At 61.9% G+C, this 15,077-nt stretch overlaps 2 protein-coding genes across 5 annotated transcripts in view; one reads left to right on the top strand and one right to left on the bottom strand.

The window, feature by feature from the left end:
• Positions 1-224: 224 nt before the first annotated feature.
• Positions 225-7,227, top strand: LOC126034120 (GRB2-related adapter protein-like). Its single transcript, XM_049791418.1, has 5 exons — positions 225-1,082; positions 2,244-2,341; positions 3,583-3,705; positions 4,999-5,167; positions 6,474-7,227. The coding sequence occupies exons 1-5, from the start codon at positions 708-710 to the stop codon at positions 6,657-6,659; spliced, it is 951 nt and encodes a 316-aa protein (XP_049647375.1). The 5' UTR covers positions 225-707; the 3' UTR covers positions 6,660-7,227.
• A 442-nt stretch (positions 7,228-7,669) lies between these two features.
• Positions 7,670-15,077, bottom strand: part of SLC5A10 (solute carrier family 5 member 10) — a 41,304-nt gene continuing 33,896 nt past the window's right edge. For 2 of the 4 annotated variants that reach the window (XM_049791415.1, XM_049791416.1), the window contains 6 exons: positions 11,886-11,993; positions 11,322-11,472; positions 8,859-9,027; positions 8,276-8,491; positions 8,017-8,098; positions 7,670-7,755 (listed from right to left, as the gene is read on the bottom strand). In XM_049791415.1, the coding sequence (XP_049647372.1) occupies positions 7,670-7,755; positions 8,017-8,098; positions 8,276-8,491; positions 8,859-9,027; positions 11,322-11,472; positions 11,886-11,993 (812 nt within the window). Of the gene's footprint in view, positions 7,756-8,016; positions 8,099-8,275; positions 8,492-8,858; positions 9,028-11,321; positions 11,473-11,885; positions 12,028-15,077 lie in introns of all 4 variants that reach the window. The other 2 variants (XM_049791414.1, XM_049791417.1) reach the window with 2 other exon arrangements.

Below are 15,077 nucleotides of genomic sequence, written 5' to 3'. Positions count from 1 at the left end.
GCCGCAGCTGTCCCCGGTTTAATTCTTCACAGCAAAGCAAAACCAGCGTCCGGCAGATTTTCTGTGTGCTTCATGCCCTGGCCCACGCACAGGACGGAAAGCTGCACGGCATCGGGGACCTTCCCATTGGGAACGATGCCCTGCATGCAAGCCCTGCAGACTCAGTGCCAGCCGCCCACAAGTCGCAGGAAGTTGTTTTAGTCTAAAAGGGATTTTTTTTTTTTTCCCTAACCCTGCAAAAACGAGCTGGAAAATATCAACCCCCAAAGGGCCACAACCCAGAAAGCCAGTAACAACTGTGCTGAAACCCCGCTGTTCAGAGCTGGGACCTGGCGCGTTGTTTTCGGTCTGATTCCCAAAGAAACCAGGTGTGTGCCTCCATCCTGCCTCCCTGCATCTCTTCCCATCCTCCTCTCCGTGATTATTTTTTTGTTGCCAAAATAACCATTCCCACCAAGCCACCTTTCAAAGGCCATACCGGCAGCTCAGCCCTTACAAGCCATCAGAGACTTCCCCATTAACACTACTGGCCTGCTAAACCATGCTCTCCAGGCATCCTTCACCCACATTCTCAACCTGTGCATCCAGCCCATCGCCATCCTGTTTCCTTCCAAAACCCCACGTCCGCCTGACACCGCTGCCCATAGCCCACCACCGAGGTGATACCGAATCGTGCCCCCAACCGACATGCCCAGGTCCTTTTGCAGATGGAGCCCCTGGCATCCAAGCCGGCAGGCACAGCTCCCCCCTTTCTCCCAGCACATCTGGGCAGCTGTGCCTGCCGGCAGCCTCCCGCGTGGTGCTCACCGTTTCGCTTCAGCAGCGCGCTGACATCAGTGCGGCTTCCTGCCCGCCGGCACTGCCACGCCGCACGCTCGCCCCGTACCCCCACAAACCCCACGCCGTGGGGCGGCGAGCCCCGGGCAGCCCTGTGCTCCTGGCACAGTGACACCCCCCCACCCCACCCCGGGATCCCTCACCACCACCCGGTGACGGCCAGCGCCATGGAGTCGGTGGCTTTGTACAACTTCCAGGCGACGGAGAAGGACGAGCTGCCTTTTCAGAAAGGGGATACCCTGAAGGTACGGGGAGCGGGGAGGTCACCTGCCATGGTGTGGGGGGGGTTGGATGAAGCTGCTCTGGGGGACAGAGTGGGCACACGGCATGGGGTAACACCAGTGCTTTCATTGCACCTGGCTTTGTTGCCTCTTTGGGGCTTTCTGTGGGGTATGAGGAGCCATCCTTGAGGTTTTCGGAGTGCAGAGCAGCATCCCCAGCAGCAGTGGGTCCCGCTTGTCTGTGCCACCAGCCCCATCTCCAGAAAGGTCCCAGCTGGGATGAGGCACGTGGCCTCCCTGGCCATCGGTGCCACCAGCAGCAGAGGGCATGTGCCCAAATCCCTCCCCGCCAGGTGCTGACATCAGGACAAGTTCTCGGATGCCACCCTGGCATCCCAAAAAGCTTCGGGGGGGGGGGGGTGGGGGTTCAAAACATCCCCAGGGGACTGTGTCCCTGCAATGGGGGTGAGGGCACCAGCACCCTACCCCGCTGCCTGGCCACTCGCGCATCTCTTCAGGGCTGATGCTGAGATGCTGCCAGCATCTCCCGGACCCCCGGCACCCAGGAGCCCCCCCACGGTTACAGCCAGCCCTGGGGAGGGCAAGGGCATGGCCTGGCTGTAACCCCGGGCCCCAAACCTGCCGTCCCTGTCCCTGCCTCCCCGGCGTGTTTTCCCCGCGGCCCCGGCGCCATGCCCCGGGGTTTCGGATCCTGTTTGCACAGCTGTGCCGGCCCCCAGGTCCCTGCGTGGGAGGCTGGAAAATGGTGTCGCGCGGAAGCGGGTGTCAGCACCCCTGCTCGAACCGGAGCGTTTCCTCCCACGGAGCACCTGGCTGCCACCACCCCAGGGGGGACGTGGGGGTCTGGCTGCCACCCCAGCTCCTCCAGGGATGGATTTTAACCTCATCTGTGGCCGGGGTTTTGGGGCAATGTCGGACAACCCCCAGCTGCCAGCGCCCATGGTGAGCCAGACTGATCATAAGCTGAGGAGGGATGGGGGGAGCATCCAGCTCTGTACGGGTGCCCCCAAACACCCCAAACCATGTCACCTTTGTCAAACTCCCCTTTTCCCCAAGTTTCAGTGGGGGACGTGGGGTCTGGGGCAGCAGTGGGGGTCCCACTCAGCCCCTCTCCCTGTGGGACGGTGGCCGGGCTAATGCCTCCCTGCTCCTCTCCCACCTTAGATCCTCAACATGGAAGATGACCAGAACTGGTACAAGGCTGAGCTGTACGGCTGCGAGGGCTTCGTCCCCAAAAACTACATCAAGGTCAAGCCGCATCCGTAAGTACCATCCCACCGTTTGGGGAAGGGAGGCTCGAAGCCCCGCTCTGGTAGCACCCACCAGCACCAGGACATCCTCTCCCACCACCAAGGCAGCGATCCCAACAGTGCATCCCAATGCCCAAAGGTTTGCCACAAGCCGGGGTAGTCCCACACATGGGGAAACTGAGTCACAGAGCTATAGGGCAGTGATGGGGTCTGCCTGCCGAGTCAGTCTGCCATTGCCACCACAGCCAGAGGGGACAGGAGGCAGCAGCATGCCCACGTACCCCTGACACACAGAAATTCAACCCTTGCACCAGGCAGCCCGCTAAATAAATGATAATTGGGGAACAACAAAGCGTTATGGGATTATGACTGCATTAGACATAATCCTATTACCGTGTTATTAAAGCCCAGCATAATCCATCCCTGTTTTAACCTGTGTTTTATGTATCATTATCCCCCTAGTAAATCACATTTAAATGCCATAGCAAAACTTGCTCGGGGCTGTGGCTGGGGAGCAGGAACGCGTGGGCTCGGGGCAGCCCAGGGCAGATCCCGTTGCCTCTCCAGCTTCGGTTAACAAGCCGGGATGGGTGAGACACAGCCTCTTCTGTGCAGCACCTGGAGGGCTGGCACTGGGAGATGCTCTGTGCTAAAGTCCGTGGCTGATCGTTCACAAGGCAATTTTAACAGGTAGCAGAGGGTCTCCATGTCCTGGGGCTCCCAAATACATGGATGCAGCCTTGGCAGGGATGGGAGCCAGGGACTTTGCTCCTCCACCTCGTTTTGGTAGCTGCCGGCGATGCAGGCAGGAAGGGTTTCATCCTAGCATGGAGGGTTTTCTGCTCTGCAAACCCCCCCGTAGCACCTGGCAGGACTGTTCCCATGAGGGGCCGTGGGACACAAGAGGGAGTGGGAGAACAGGCAGCAAAATGGGGGACGAGGCACGTGATGTGGCAAGCCAGGCGACAGGATGCGGTCGCGGCTGTCGGCGATGCTGCACTAACCCTGCATGGACGAGGCAGCGTACAGGAACACGTCTGCACCCACAGCACCCTGCAGTCCCCCCCGCCATGCAAGTGCTGTGATAAACTGGGGTTGGGGAGGAGAAAATGCTGTGGGGAGGCCCCAGCCCTGTGGGGAGCCCAACGGGGACCCCGCTCCCGCCAGCACCAGGGCTTTTGGTGCCTCCATCCTGCGGGGTGTCCCCGGGTGTCGAGGGGTGCCCATGAGACTGAGCCCACTGCCCCTGGCAGGTGGTACGCGGGCAGGATCTCCCGGCACCTGGCAGAGGAGCAGCTCCTCAAGCGCAAGCACCTGGGAGCCTTCCTGATCCGCGACAGCGAAAGCACCCCGGGGGAGTTCTCCATCTCCGTCAAGTAAGTAGCCATGCGATGCAGATGGACGTGTGGCAGGATGGGCAGGGGTCCCCCACAGCCCCCGCTTTGGGGACCGAGGGCATCAGGCCACCCTCGTGCATGTCCCTGCCACGGTTCTGGGGAAGGGGTGAGCACCCTGCCCTGCCCAGGACACCTCGAAGGGGCTGGGGGCTGCGGAGTTGTAGCCCTGCTGCATCCATGCCTGCATCGCTGCCTTGCCTGGTGTCCCTCGCTGGGGTGCCCTTAAATACAGCCATGTGGGTAACATCGGGGCTGGGGCCAAACTGCCAGCACATCCCAGGGGACGTGACCTGGAGGAACAAGTTGCCCAGAGCATCCCCAGGGACAAAAGTATGCAGCATCCCAATGCCGCAAGCCGATGATTTTGGCATCGGCAGCCAGGGCTGTACGAAGGCACCGTGCCAATGGGCAGAGCCTTCCCCCGAGCCTCTCACCCCATCGCTGCCCCTTTCCAGCCCAGGGCCAGGGTAGCAGGAGCCAGCCCCAGGCCAGCCAGGCACTTTCTCACGCTGCTAATCTCTAATTAAGTGTTTAAGGAGGTTCTTGCCCATAATGAAAGGGAGCCGTGTTCTGCCATGCGTCACCAGCGTGGCCGGGTCCCTGCCCCTGCCCGGGGCTCTGGCAGCGGTGGGACCCTGCAGCGGCCCCGTGCCAACCCTGCGGTGTGGGCACCCCAACCTGCCACCCCCAGGTACACACCGAGGGGGTGCCAGCATGCGGGGCCGGTGAAGGAAAACCCATCCTGCCCCATCCTCCTGCTGCTCAGGGGTCCCCAGGGGCACAGGGAATTTGGGAGCCCGAGCCCAGCCTTTGCAGTCTCCTCCCGGTATGCGCTGAGCTGAGACCTCCAGCTCTCACTACGCTTTCCTCAAATGTGGCCCCTGTTTGCTCCCTGGACAAAGCCCCCTGCCCTACACGTGGCCGACACGCTGCCAGCCCTGAGCCCACGGGCATCCCGCTGTGCCAGGGCTGGGCATCGAGCTTCAGCTGTGCATGTGATGAGCTGTGGCAGGTCTCAGCTGCTGGTCCCTGTTGCCACCATGCTGGGGACCCTCTCCCGCTGCCTCGCCAGCAGGGCCAGGAGTGATGTCAGTGCCACCGTCACCCCCCAGACATGGCAGGATGGGTGTAGCGGGACCCGTGGGCACATCTGCACCCCACACAGCCAGACCACCCTAGCCAGCAGCCCCTGGGCTTTGCCTGCGATGCCTGAAGGGGGTCTGGGTGCTGCCAGCGTCCCAAGCCTCGGTAACGTCCGTCCTCTTTCCTCAGCTATGGGCAGCACGTCCAGCACTTCAAGGTGCTCAGGGAGAGGAACGGCAAATATTTCCTCTGGGAGGAAAAGTTCAACTCCCTCAACGAGCTGGTGGATTTCTACAGGACGACCACCATCGCCAAAAAGCAGCAGATCTTCCTCCGGGATGAGGACCAGACCCAGGAGGTACCGTCAGGGGATGGGACCATGGGGACGCGCAGAGCTGGAGCGTGGGGTGATGGCATGGCCGGCCGCGGGGCTGGGCTGGGAATCCATATCCAATCCCCTTTGGGATTCCCCCATCGCTTCCCTGGTACCAGGGCTGCCACCACCCCGCTATGGGTCCATGGGGAAACCGAGACACGGAACGGGCCCGTGGGTCTCGCTTTGCCCCGGACTGTGCTCGCAGGGAGGCGTCACGGGGCCGCATTTCCCAGGGGATGGGGATTTCCTCCTGCCTGAACTTTTCCTGCTCCTCCCTGCCGGCCACAGGACGCTGGCAATGGCTAAGAAACAGCAGAGAGGGACAAAATGGAGGAAAGCAAACAGCCCAGCTCTGAGTAGAGACCAGTCCCAGACCCACCCTGGGCGCAGGCTCCTCCACCGCCTTCAGGCAAAGCATCCTGGGGGTCCAGTCCCAAACTCCTGCGTGAGCCCCCTCGAGGCTCAGCTCCCCCCGAGGCTGCAGTGTGACCGCAGAGGGGGACAGGGACCTCCTGGGTGTCCAGCTAGCACTTGGCCCTGTGCTCAGGCTCGACTCGAGGCGATGTCGAGCCGGAGAGGATGCAACAGCCCAAGACAGGCAGCACTGCGGGGAAACTGGCAGGGTGGAGAAAAGCCACCAGCGCAGCTCAGCAGGACACGGCAGCTCGTCCTTGGGGCCGGTGGTGTTGCCCGAGGCAGGTGGTAGAGCCCAACCAGCTCGGGATGGGGCGCAACCAGCTTCAAGCGAGCTCCAGCAAAGCTGAGCCCCAGGGCAGCGGTTGTGGAGGTGGCAAAACTGGGTCCTGGGAGCTGGGCTGGGGGCAGCTCTGGCACCCAGAGGGACTGGGGAAGGAGAGGGGTGCCAGCTGCCTCCGAGGGGTAGGGGTCCCCTGGGCACTCAGCTCTCCCAGGCATCAGGAACAGGATGCCCTATGCCCTGGGGTGCTCCCCTTCACCCCAGGCTCTCTCCTCCACTCTAGGGTGCTTCCCTGCACCCCAGGCTCTCCTGTGCTCCCCAGGCTCTGCCATGCATCCAGGGCTGTCCCCAGCACTCCGGCTCTTCGCATGGCAGGTTTTCCTTAGCTCCCGTCTGTGGTCCTCAAAGCAGTTACCCCGGGTACCCCCACACCCTCTATGCTCTGGTCGCCCCAGGTTGGTCCTTGCCATGCGGTGGCACGGCATCCCCATCACGCTGGGGACTCAGGCAGTGCAGCCCGGTACAGAGGGGCTGGCTGGCAGAGATGGGCACCTCTCCCCCCACCAACCCCTGCCCTCGACTTTCCTCCAGGTGAGAAGACCCAAATTCGTGCAAGCCCAGTTCGACTTCTCGGCCCACGATGGCTCCCAGCTGCCCTTCCTCCGTGGGGACATCATCGAGGTCCTGGACTGCCCAGACCCCAACTGGTGGCAGGGGAAGATCTACGGGCGCGTCGGCCTCTTTCCCCGCAACTACGTCCACCCCATCCGCAAGTGAGCTGCCGCTGGCGCTGCGGGCGAGCGGGGAGGACCGCGGCCCCCGCTGCCCCCCACTCACCGGAGCTGCTTTGTGCCTGCACACAGACTGCATGTCCCTTCATCCCCACGGATGGTGCCCGTCCCCACGCCAGGATGCCAACGCACGCGGTCCTGCTGGCGTGTCGGCTGTGCTGGAGGTAGAGGCCAAGCTGGTGATGATCCCCATCCAGGGGCTGCCCGGCTCTGCCACCCGAAAATGTCAACCACGGCTGTCCCTGCTCCCCTGGTCCAGGAGACCTCCACCACCCCCAGCCCAGGCATCACCTCTCACTGCGGGCTGGCAGCAGTTCTCCCCGGGGAGGGAGCACAGAGCATTGAACCAGGGCCATAAAAACTTTTCCAGAGCCACAGCCCGGCAGGGTGGCAGCAACGGAGAGGAAAAGCACGTGTGCCCAAAACCTTCGCTCCTCTTCAGACCCTGTAAGCAAAGACCCTGCTCCAAGGAGGGCTGCAGCCGGCCAGGATATGGCCGGGCTTGGTAACTCCACAGAGGGATGCCAGGGCTCAGGGCGCAGGGGAAGGCTGGTCTGGGGGGATTCAGTCCTGCGGGTGCTGTTCATAGCTGCAAATTGTGGCTTTTTTTTAATATTATTCTTTATTTAGAGCTAATAAAATGTGTTTGGGTGACACCCTTGAGTGTGGCTGCTCCTTTTCTACTACCACCACGGTGGTCCCGTGGCCGCATGCCTGCTGTTTCACTGTGGTTTTGCTTCCCTTGCAGCCCCCATTTGCCCACGCCGATACCTCTCCTCAGACCCCTCCTGGGGACTCGCTGCCCCCAGAAATGCCCCCCACCCCTCACAGACCCCTGGGATGCACTCAGGTTCCACGATGCTGAGAACACCCAGCTCACTCCACCAGTGGATTTAAACATCCCATGTCCCAAACATGACAAATAAAAACTATCACCCAAATCCCCATTTTTCCCTCCCTCCCAGCACCCTTCTCTCCCCAGGGACCGGCAAGCCGCTAGGCAAAATAGGCATAGCAGAAAATGTTGACGCACATCAGGACAACGGCATTGATGCCACAGATGCGGGCCCAGAAGGGGGGCTCTGTGGTGTCCTTGAGGGCCACGGCCTGGGGTCCCTTGGCCTTTGATGGCTGATGTCTGCTCAGGGTGGCTGAGCAGGAACCTGGTGCAGAACGACGGTGGGTATTGGGAACAGAGAGCCATGGGGACCAGCCACCTTGTGGCAGGTGGCACAGCCCCGCGGAAACTGAGGCACGGAGCATCCATGCCGTCCTGCTGCCCGTTACAGGTGGGGGGCACTGAATATGCCTCCCCTGCCAGACACCCCTGAAGACACACTCACCATCAGGGGGTCCCTGGGATGTGCCGTCCACGGAGGGCTGGGGGGGCTCCTGCGAGATGGTCCACCAGGTGAGATCCTTTAGCTAGAAACCGGGGCGAGACTTGCTGAGAAAACACCCCCAGGACAGACCCCACTATGGGGACTCCCCCGGCCGAGCTCGGGGTGCACCTGGGTGACACCGACGTCTCCGGCCGAGGAGGTCGGGTGGGTGGACGCAGCCGTGGGGACCAGGGTGAGGGGTGCCGGGTGCCCTGCTCACCCAGGCTGAAGGCAGCGGGGGGGTCAGCAGGCTGCCCCCCACCACGACGGCGCCCGTGATGGCGCACAGCAGCACGGCGAAGTGCAGGTAGTGGATGTCAGCGAGCAGCCAGGGCCGCCGGTCGGGGACCCCGCAGCGGGGCACGGGGTATGCCAGCTCCAGCCCCATCCTGGCCAGTCCCAGCACCAGCCCTGCCATCAGGCCCCAGAAAGCTCCCTGCAAAGCAAAGGTCCGGGGAGGGTGGCCGGAGTGGGGACCGTCACCCCACTGTGGGGACAAACCCCCCACCGTGTCCCAAACCTGCACCCCCTCCGCAGGGGATGTCCCCTGCCAGCCCCACTGGCTGTGCCACGCTTGGTGGCCATGCATGGCAGCACCTGCCTCCTCCTCCTCCTCCTCCTCATCTTTGCACCAGCCACCCACCAGCTCCCTGGGGAAACACCAGCCAGGCTCGGTTCCTCTCCCCATCAGCATCATCTCCCCTTTTCATCCCTCCAACCCCCCGAGCCCCCGCTGGGTCCGTGGGAGCGGGGTGGGCAGGGAGGCGTTGGCACCAGTCCCCAGGGCCACCCCACGTGTGTACCTGCTCGTTAGCTCGGGGCCAGAAGACGGCCAGGACGAAGACGGCGGTGACGGGAGGAGCCAGGTAGCTGGTGACAGCCTGGATGTAGACGTAGAGCTGGCCACCGCTGGAGCTCTGCAGGATGGGGATCCAGACCACGCTGAGGGCCACCAGCACCACCGTGACCACCCTGCGAGCGGCAGCCATGCGGTGCGGGGTGATGTTTCTGTCCTACCCGCAACTCCTTGCACCCACATGGCATCACCGTGGCGGTGGGGGGGTCCCCGGGATCAGGGGTTGGGTCCCAGTGCCGGCACGGAAATGCTGGCGGGGGGATGCAGGCAGGTCAGCGGGAGGATGCTCGCTGCCGGGTGACATCCCCAGGGCCACGGAGGATGCTAATTATTCCAGTGCTAATTATGCCATCCCAGGCAGACGAGCACTCCTCAGGTCCCTGCCCAGCCCCAGGGGCTGCTAAGTTGGACCCCCTCCATGGGAAAACACCGGGCAATGGGCGCTTTTCTATGAAAAGCCCCCAAGCCACAGAGGCTAGTTGCTTCTGCCAGATTTGGGTGATGCTCTCAGCACCCCCACATCTGGCCAAAGCACCCAGCTGAGAAGCGAGGATGTGGGCTGAGCTGCCCAGTGCTCAGCTCCCCCCACCCAGGCTGTGACGGAGGGATGCGTTTGTCCCCCAGTACCACCCTGTCCCCATCCTCACCCAAAGCCCAGCCGCACCCCACAGCTTCACCCTCCTCCAAAGCAAAAGGCGCTGGCCAGACCCCAGCTTTTTGGGCCCAGGCTGAGCAGGCAGGCTGAGCAGGATGCATCCTGAAAGCCACTGTATTTATAGCTCAGGACAGCTTGTTTACAGCTTCGTAGAATTACCTACATCTCCATCTGCTCATCTCGAAAAGCAGAAGTAGGAAAAAATAAAATAAATTAAAAAAAAAGCGATGAAAGCATCTTTAGACGGAGCCCCCACTGCCTGCCTGGTGCTTTGGAAAGAGGAAGCAGCCTGAGCATAAAATACACACCCTGACCCAAGGGGTAGGAGAAAACCCCCTGTGTTTGGTACATCGTTAAGCCGCAGAGGATGCTAAAAGTTCATAGGAAAAATGCAGGAAAATCTGAGCATGGTGGTGAGCTGGGGGTGCCAGCCGGCTGTGCCCCCCCTGCCTGCGGTCTGAGGTGGGGATCTGGGCAGGGATGGAGGGCAGAGCCTGGCAGAGCTTGCCGTGGGGGCCTTGGGGGGGGATTTGGGAAGGATTGGGTGTTCTCGCCACTGTGCCATCGCCTTGGTACAGAGCACGCATTGAACACCAGTGGGGATTTCCAGCCAGGTGGCATGGCCGTGGCGGGACCTCAAACCCCCAGATCCAGAAACCACGAGCTCTCTCCGGTCCCACGAGCAAATCCCTTCCCTCTCCGTGCTGAGACAGATGGGGCATCCCCACCCTGACCGGTCCCGGGGGCAACTGGGACCCCCCAGACAGCTACTCAAAACTAACCCCAAACCACCTGTCCCCGTGCTGGCAGGTAGGAAAACCTCAAACTTACAGCTTAAACAGGTTTTTTTTTTTTCCTCTCCAAAACATCTATTGTTTGCTATATTCCTGCGGGGCCATACTGTGGCGGGTGATTTGCAGCGCCCTGGCTTGCACAAATCGCCCAGGATCAACTGCAGCAGTGACTCCAGCCCGGGGCGGGCAAAGCCCTTCGCAAACACTCATTAATCGTCCTCGGGAAAGCTCTCCGGCGTTACTACACCCCTCGTCACCGGCACCGAAGCCAGTGTCAGGGAGGGGCGAGGCAGGCCCTGACACAAGCACCCCAGTTCCCATAGGGGAATGGTGCGGGACCGCGGTTCCCCAGGATCGCTGCCCATCCCCTTTCCCACCCTCAGGAGATGGAGGATGCCGAGAAACGGCTGCTTCCAGAGCCGCTGGACCAGCCGACCTTCCCCGCAGCCCCAACGCAGCCCAGCCAAAACCCTGACCCAGATTCCCTCCTTGTTATTGTCTGCCTTGCGCCGAAGACACTCCCCGTGCACCCCGGCACCCCGGCACCGCGCCGGGGCATTCCCCAGCGTTGACTTTGCCGCCCCGAGCTCGGCACTGCGGGCAGGTTCCCGGGCTCCCTGTCGGCACCCGCTGTCCCCCCGGGAACAGCCGGGACATGTTCGGGCAGCCGCTGCCCTTTGCCACCCGGCGAAGGTCCACCATGTTCTTTGCTTCCCCTGGGGGGAACCGGCTGGAGGCTGCGAGGGCACAGCCCTGCTCCTCCAAACACCCCGAAAGCCCCGGCTGCTTTTCCAGCGCTTTCATACATAAAATAATCCAAGGACTTGTTTTCCTTTCATAAGCCAGGCTGAGCGCAGGCATTTTGCAGGCTCCCGGGCACCAAAGGCAGATCAAAGAGGGCCGGACCGGCCCCACCAGTCTCCCCGAAACCCACGGTCTCCCCGAAACCCCTGGTACCTACCTGCCCACCAAGAGCAGCTCTCGCTCGCCAGCCCCCGGCCTCAGCTTCCTCCAGATGTCCATGGTGAAGAGGGTGCTGCTGCTGTTGAATATGGAGGTCAGGGATGACATGAGCGCGGCCATCATCACCGCGATCATCAGACCCCGCAGCCCTGGGGAAGAGAGGGACCGTCAGGGAGTGGCTGAACCGGAGGCGATGGGATGGGGTGGGGTGGGATGGGACGGGACAGCCTCAATGCTTCGCCCAGGGGTAATGCCTCCCCCTCCGCAGGCACACGCTGGGATATCCCCTGGGGCAAGGATGGGGTTTGGGGACACCCGGCTGCACCCCGGGATGCTGGGACCCTGCTGCCCCAGGGTCACCCACATCCCCCGGCCTCGCTTCCAGCGTCACCCTTGGAGGGGCTGCAGGGGCTGTCCTATGCACAAACCCACCCAGACCATCCATGGGTTCCCCCCCGCCCCGACATCCAAGCCGTGACGGGCTGCACGGACAGCCCCGGGGTGCAGCAAAGCCCGGTGGAGATGGAGGCAACCCCCCCCTCCCACCCACCCACCCACCTACCACTGGGCATCAGCTCGACCACCAGCTTGGGGTAGGCGATGTTGGAGCAGCCCACGGCAGCCCCACACACACGGGCGCACTCCTCGGGGTCCACGCAGGCCACGGTGTCTGGGGAACAGAGGCAGGTGATGTGCCGGGACCCCTCATAGAGTGGGGGCCAACCCAGCACCCCCTCCCTCCCCTGGCACCCCCTTCCACCCGGGCAGATATTGACCCTTCGCTACGGCCAGACTGTGGCAGGGGACCGGGTGGAGAAGAAGGGAGCACATCCCACCTGGAGATCCACATCTGCCTCCCCCCCAACCTCATTCCCCCTCAGCACCCTCAACACAGGCAGGATCCAGCCCGACAGCATCATCCTCACCTCCCACTGCATCGCATCCAGCCCAGCTCCGGTTGGATCTACCCCTACCGAGCCCTCCCCACATTAAAGCCAGCAAGAGCAGCTCCGGGGGGGGAACCTTCAGAGCCAGGATGGGTCCCGCCGGGACCCAGGGCTATAGCCTGAGGTCCAGAGCCCCACGGGCAGGCGCTGCCCGTCCCTGCACACGGGGCCAGGCGGGTTCATGCACCGTTGCGGCAATTACCTCCGCCTGGGCAGCACCCAGCAGGTCTCTGGGACGCGCGTGGCAGGTCGCCAGGACTGTCAACGCCCAATTACTTCTATGTCTCAACGAGCGCTGAACCCTTTTTTTTTATTGTTATGCTCATAAAATATTGAAATGGATGGAAATTAATGTCAGGCATAAATATGGATGGGCTGCCTGGCTCTCCAGTTTGCATCCTCCCACCGAGGAGCGTGGGGAGTAGCATGGGTGATTCCTGCACACAACTGGGAGCATCGTCCCGGTCGGTGACCTCCGCCAAAACGGGGTGCAGTCCTCACCGCCCCCCCCCCAGCAGCAGCGGCTAGGGAAGGCAAACATCAGCTGGTAACACCTCAGGGCTTTCAGTAGAGGAGCGTGGGGTGCGACGGGCTGCAATGGGGGCGCAACACAGGCAGCAGACCACAGGCAACGCTCGGCACATCCCAAGGACGCTAAAAAAGCCCAGCCAGGTCCGCCTTTCCCCAGGGTTAGAGTCAGCACTAGGGCTCTGGTGACTCCTCCAGCAGCTGTGAGTAAAGCTGCCATCACCGCTCTGTGCCTCAGTTTCCCCCTCTCTAAAACACCACGTTGTGCACGGCTCCATGCAAATGGCTGGCGGCTGGCGGGTGGAAGATGTTCCAGAGGGCAAAGCAGTGTCTGGGTGTCATAGCCCAGCCGAAACGCCTGCCCCAGGGCTCAGCTCTGCCACCGAACCCCTCGGTGGGACCCGGGAGCGTGCGGGAAGCGGGAGCCAAGCCCGGCGGGACGGCCGGAGCCCCTGAGCCGGGAGCAGAGCTCAGCGTTGTACCCCGCTGCCTCGCTTTGTCATTAGGCCCTCTGCTAGAGATGGGAAATTAATTAGGAGCTTGTAATTAATGCTTCCATCTGCAGCTGGGAGGAGCCGGTGCCGGCTGCAGGAGCGGGGCCATGTCTGCGCCGGGTCCTGCCTGTCCGGCTGGGTCAGCCCGGGGCGGCCGAGCAGGGACACCTGCGACAGAAGGGACCGACCTCCTCGGCCACGGCGACCCACGGCAGACAGGCAGGGGATTACAAAAGAGCTGCCGGTTCTTTCCCTGCACCGGCGCTGCATGCAATTTGGGTGCTGAATTCACCGCGTGGGGTGAAGAGACCTGGGTCACCCATTCCCAGGGGAGTGGGGATGGGGGACCCAGGTGTCTTGGCCCCACGCGAGAGTCGGGCGATGCTCCAGGCATGGGGCTTTGTGGTCCCAATTCCACGCCCACCAGCGCAGCTGTAGGAGCCAGCACATCGCACGACGGATGGGATGCCGCATTTACGCCACCGTGTAATAAATCATAAGTACACACACCTCACTAAAGAGACCATAAATCTTGCACAACAAAAACAGAGCCAGGGCAGCTGGCGGCGGCTGAGGTGGGTACAACCGCAGCACGCTCCAGCCACGCCATGCACACCCACGCTTGATGCACCGGCCCTGATCCAGAGCATCTCCCAAGCTACCAGGGCTGGGCCACCCAAATGGGGGCCAATGACTGCGGACGAGGTCCCAGAGCTCCCCTGTGGGTGCTGGCTGGGTGCTCGGCTCTGTCACGTTTGCTGTCCCAGGTGCAATTCCATTAGCAAAGGGGCCACCACCGCTTGCTCAGCAGGGCTGGGATTTCACCTAAAATATCTAGTTTTGCCTCCAGCACCCTCAGTCTCCACTGCACCCCTTAGTTGCCTGTGCCATGGCATGAAGGTGACGTCCCACCACTGGGAAATCCCCACGAGGTTGGCACAGCCTTTCCATAAAGTCATCAGCTCCATCTGAAACCCCTCCTGAGCTGATATTCAGTGGGAGCCAAACACTTCGAAGGTTCCTCCCCGTGTTCTGATCCCAACACACGGCAGTGACATCCCCGCATCCCTGTGTCCCCCCGCTGCCACCTCCTGCCCAGGACAGACCAGGGCTGGGCACAACCTGGCACACGATTTCATACTGGGAGGCGGGCAGGAGGGTTGATTTTGCCAGCCTTTACCGTGCGCTTGCATAAACCCTTTTACTCCAATGCAAGGGGAGAAAAGCCACCGGTTCCCCTAAGTAGCCCATTACTGCAACTTAAAGCTGAGCGGGTGTCAGCTCAGCCTGCCACAGCCTGGCTTTGAGAAAGCTCCGCTGCAGTTTCTCCCCTTTCTGCACATTTCTGCCTCGTCTTTCCTTCCAAATCCTCCCTGGGTTTGGCGCTTCGCAACACCACGAGCCCTGGCCGGGGGACGGGGCAGCCGGGACACGGCATGGCCACCACCGTGTTTGCAGAAAGAAGCGCTTTGATGGCCGAGCACCCGGGCAGACGGGTGGCTTCGCCTCGGGAGCCTGACTCAAGCGGGGCTCTCATTTACACGGCTGCAAATCCAGATGAGCTGCACCAACGTGAGGGAGCGAGACACAGCCCCTGGCACTTTCCTTTTTTGCATCGGTGCAAGAATCTGACCCCGATTCTTGAAATTCGTCTTTATCTGAATTTCCAAGCAAAAAGCTCCAAGTTTCTGGCTTGTGAGCACCATCTGATGAATCCAGGGTAGGTTTTTTGCCCATCTGCCATAGCAAGTTCTAGTGCCATGACCATGTCTATTCTGCAAACCT

This window comes from Accipiter gentilis, chromosome 33, assembly GCF_929443795.1.
Source record: "Accipiter gentilis chromosome 33, bAccGen1.1, whole genome shotgun sequence".
Lineage (NCBI taxonomy): Eukaryota > Metazoa > Chordata > Aves > Accipitriformes > Accipitridae > Astur > Astur gentilis.
Note: the sequence above shows the minus strand (reverse complement) of the source record. Positions and strands in the feature narration are given on the sequence as shown.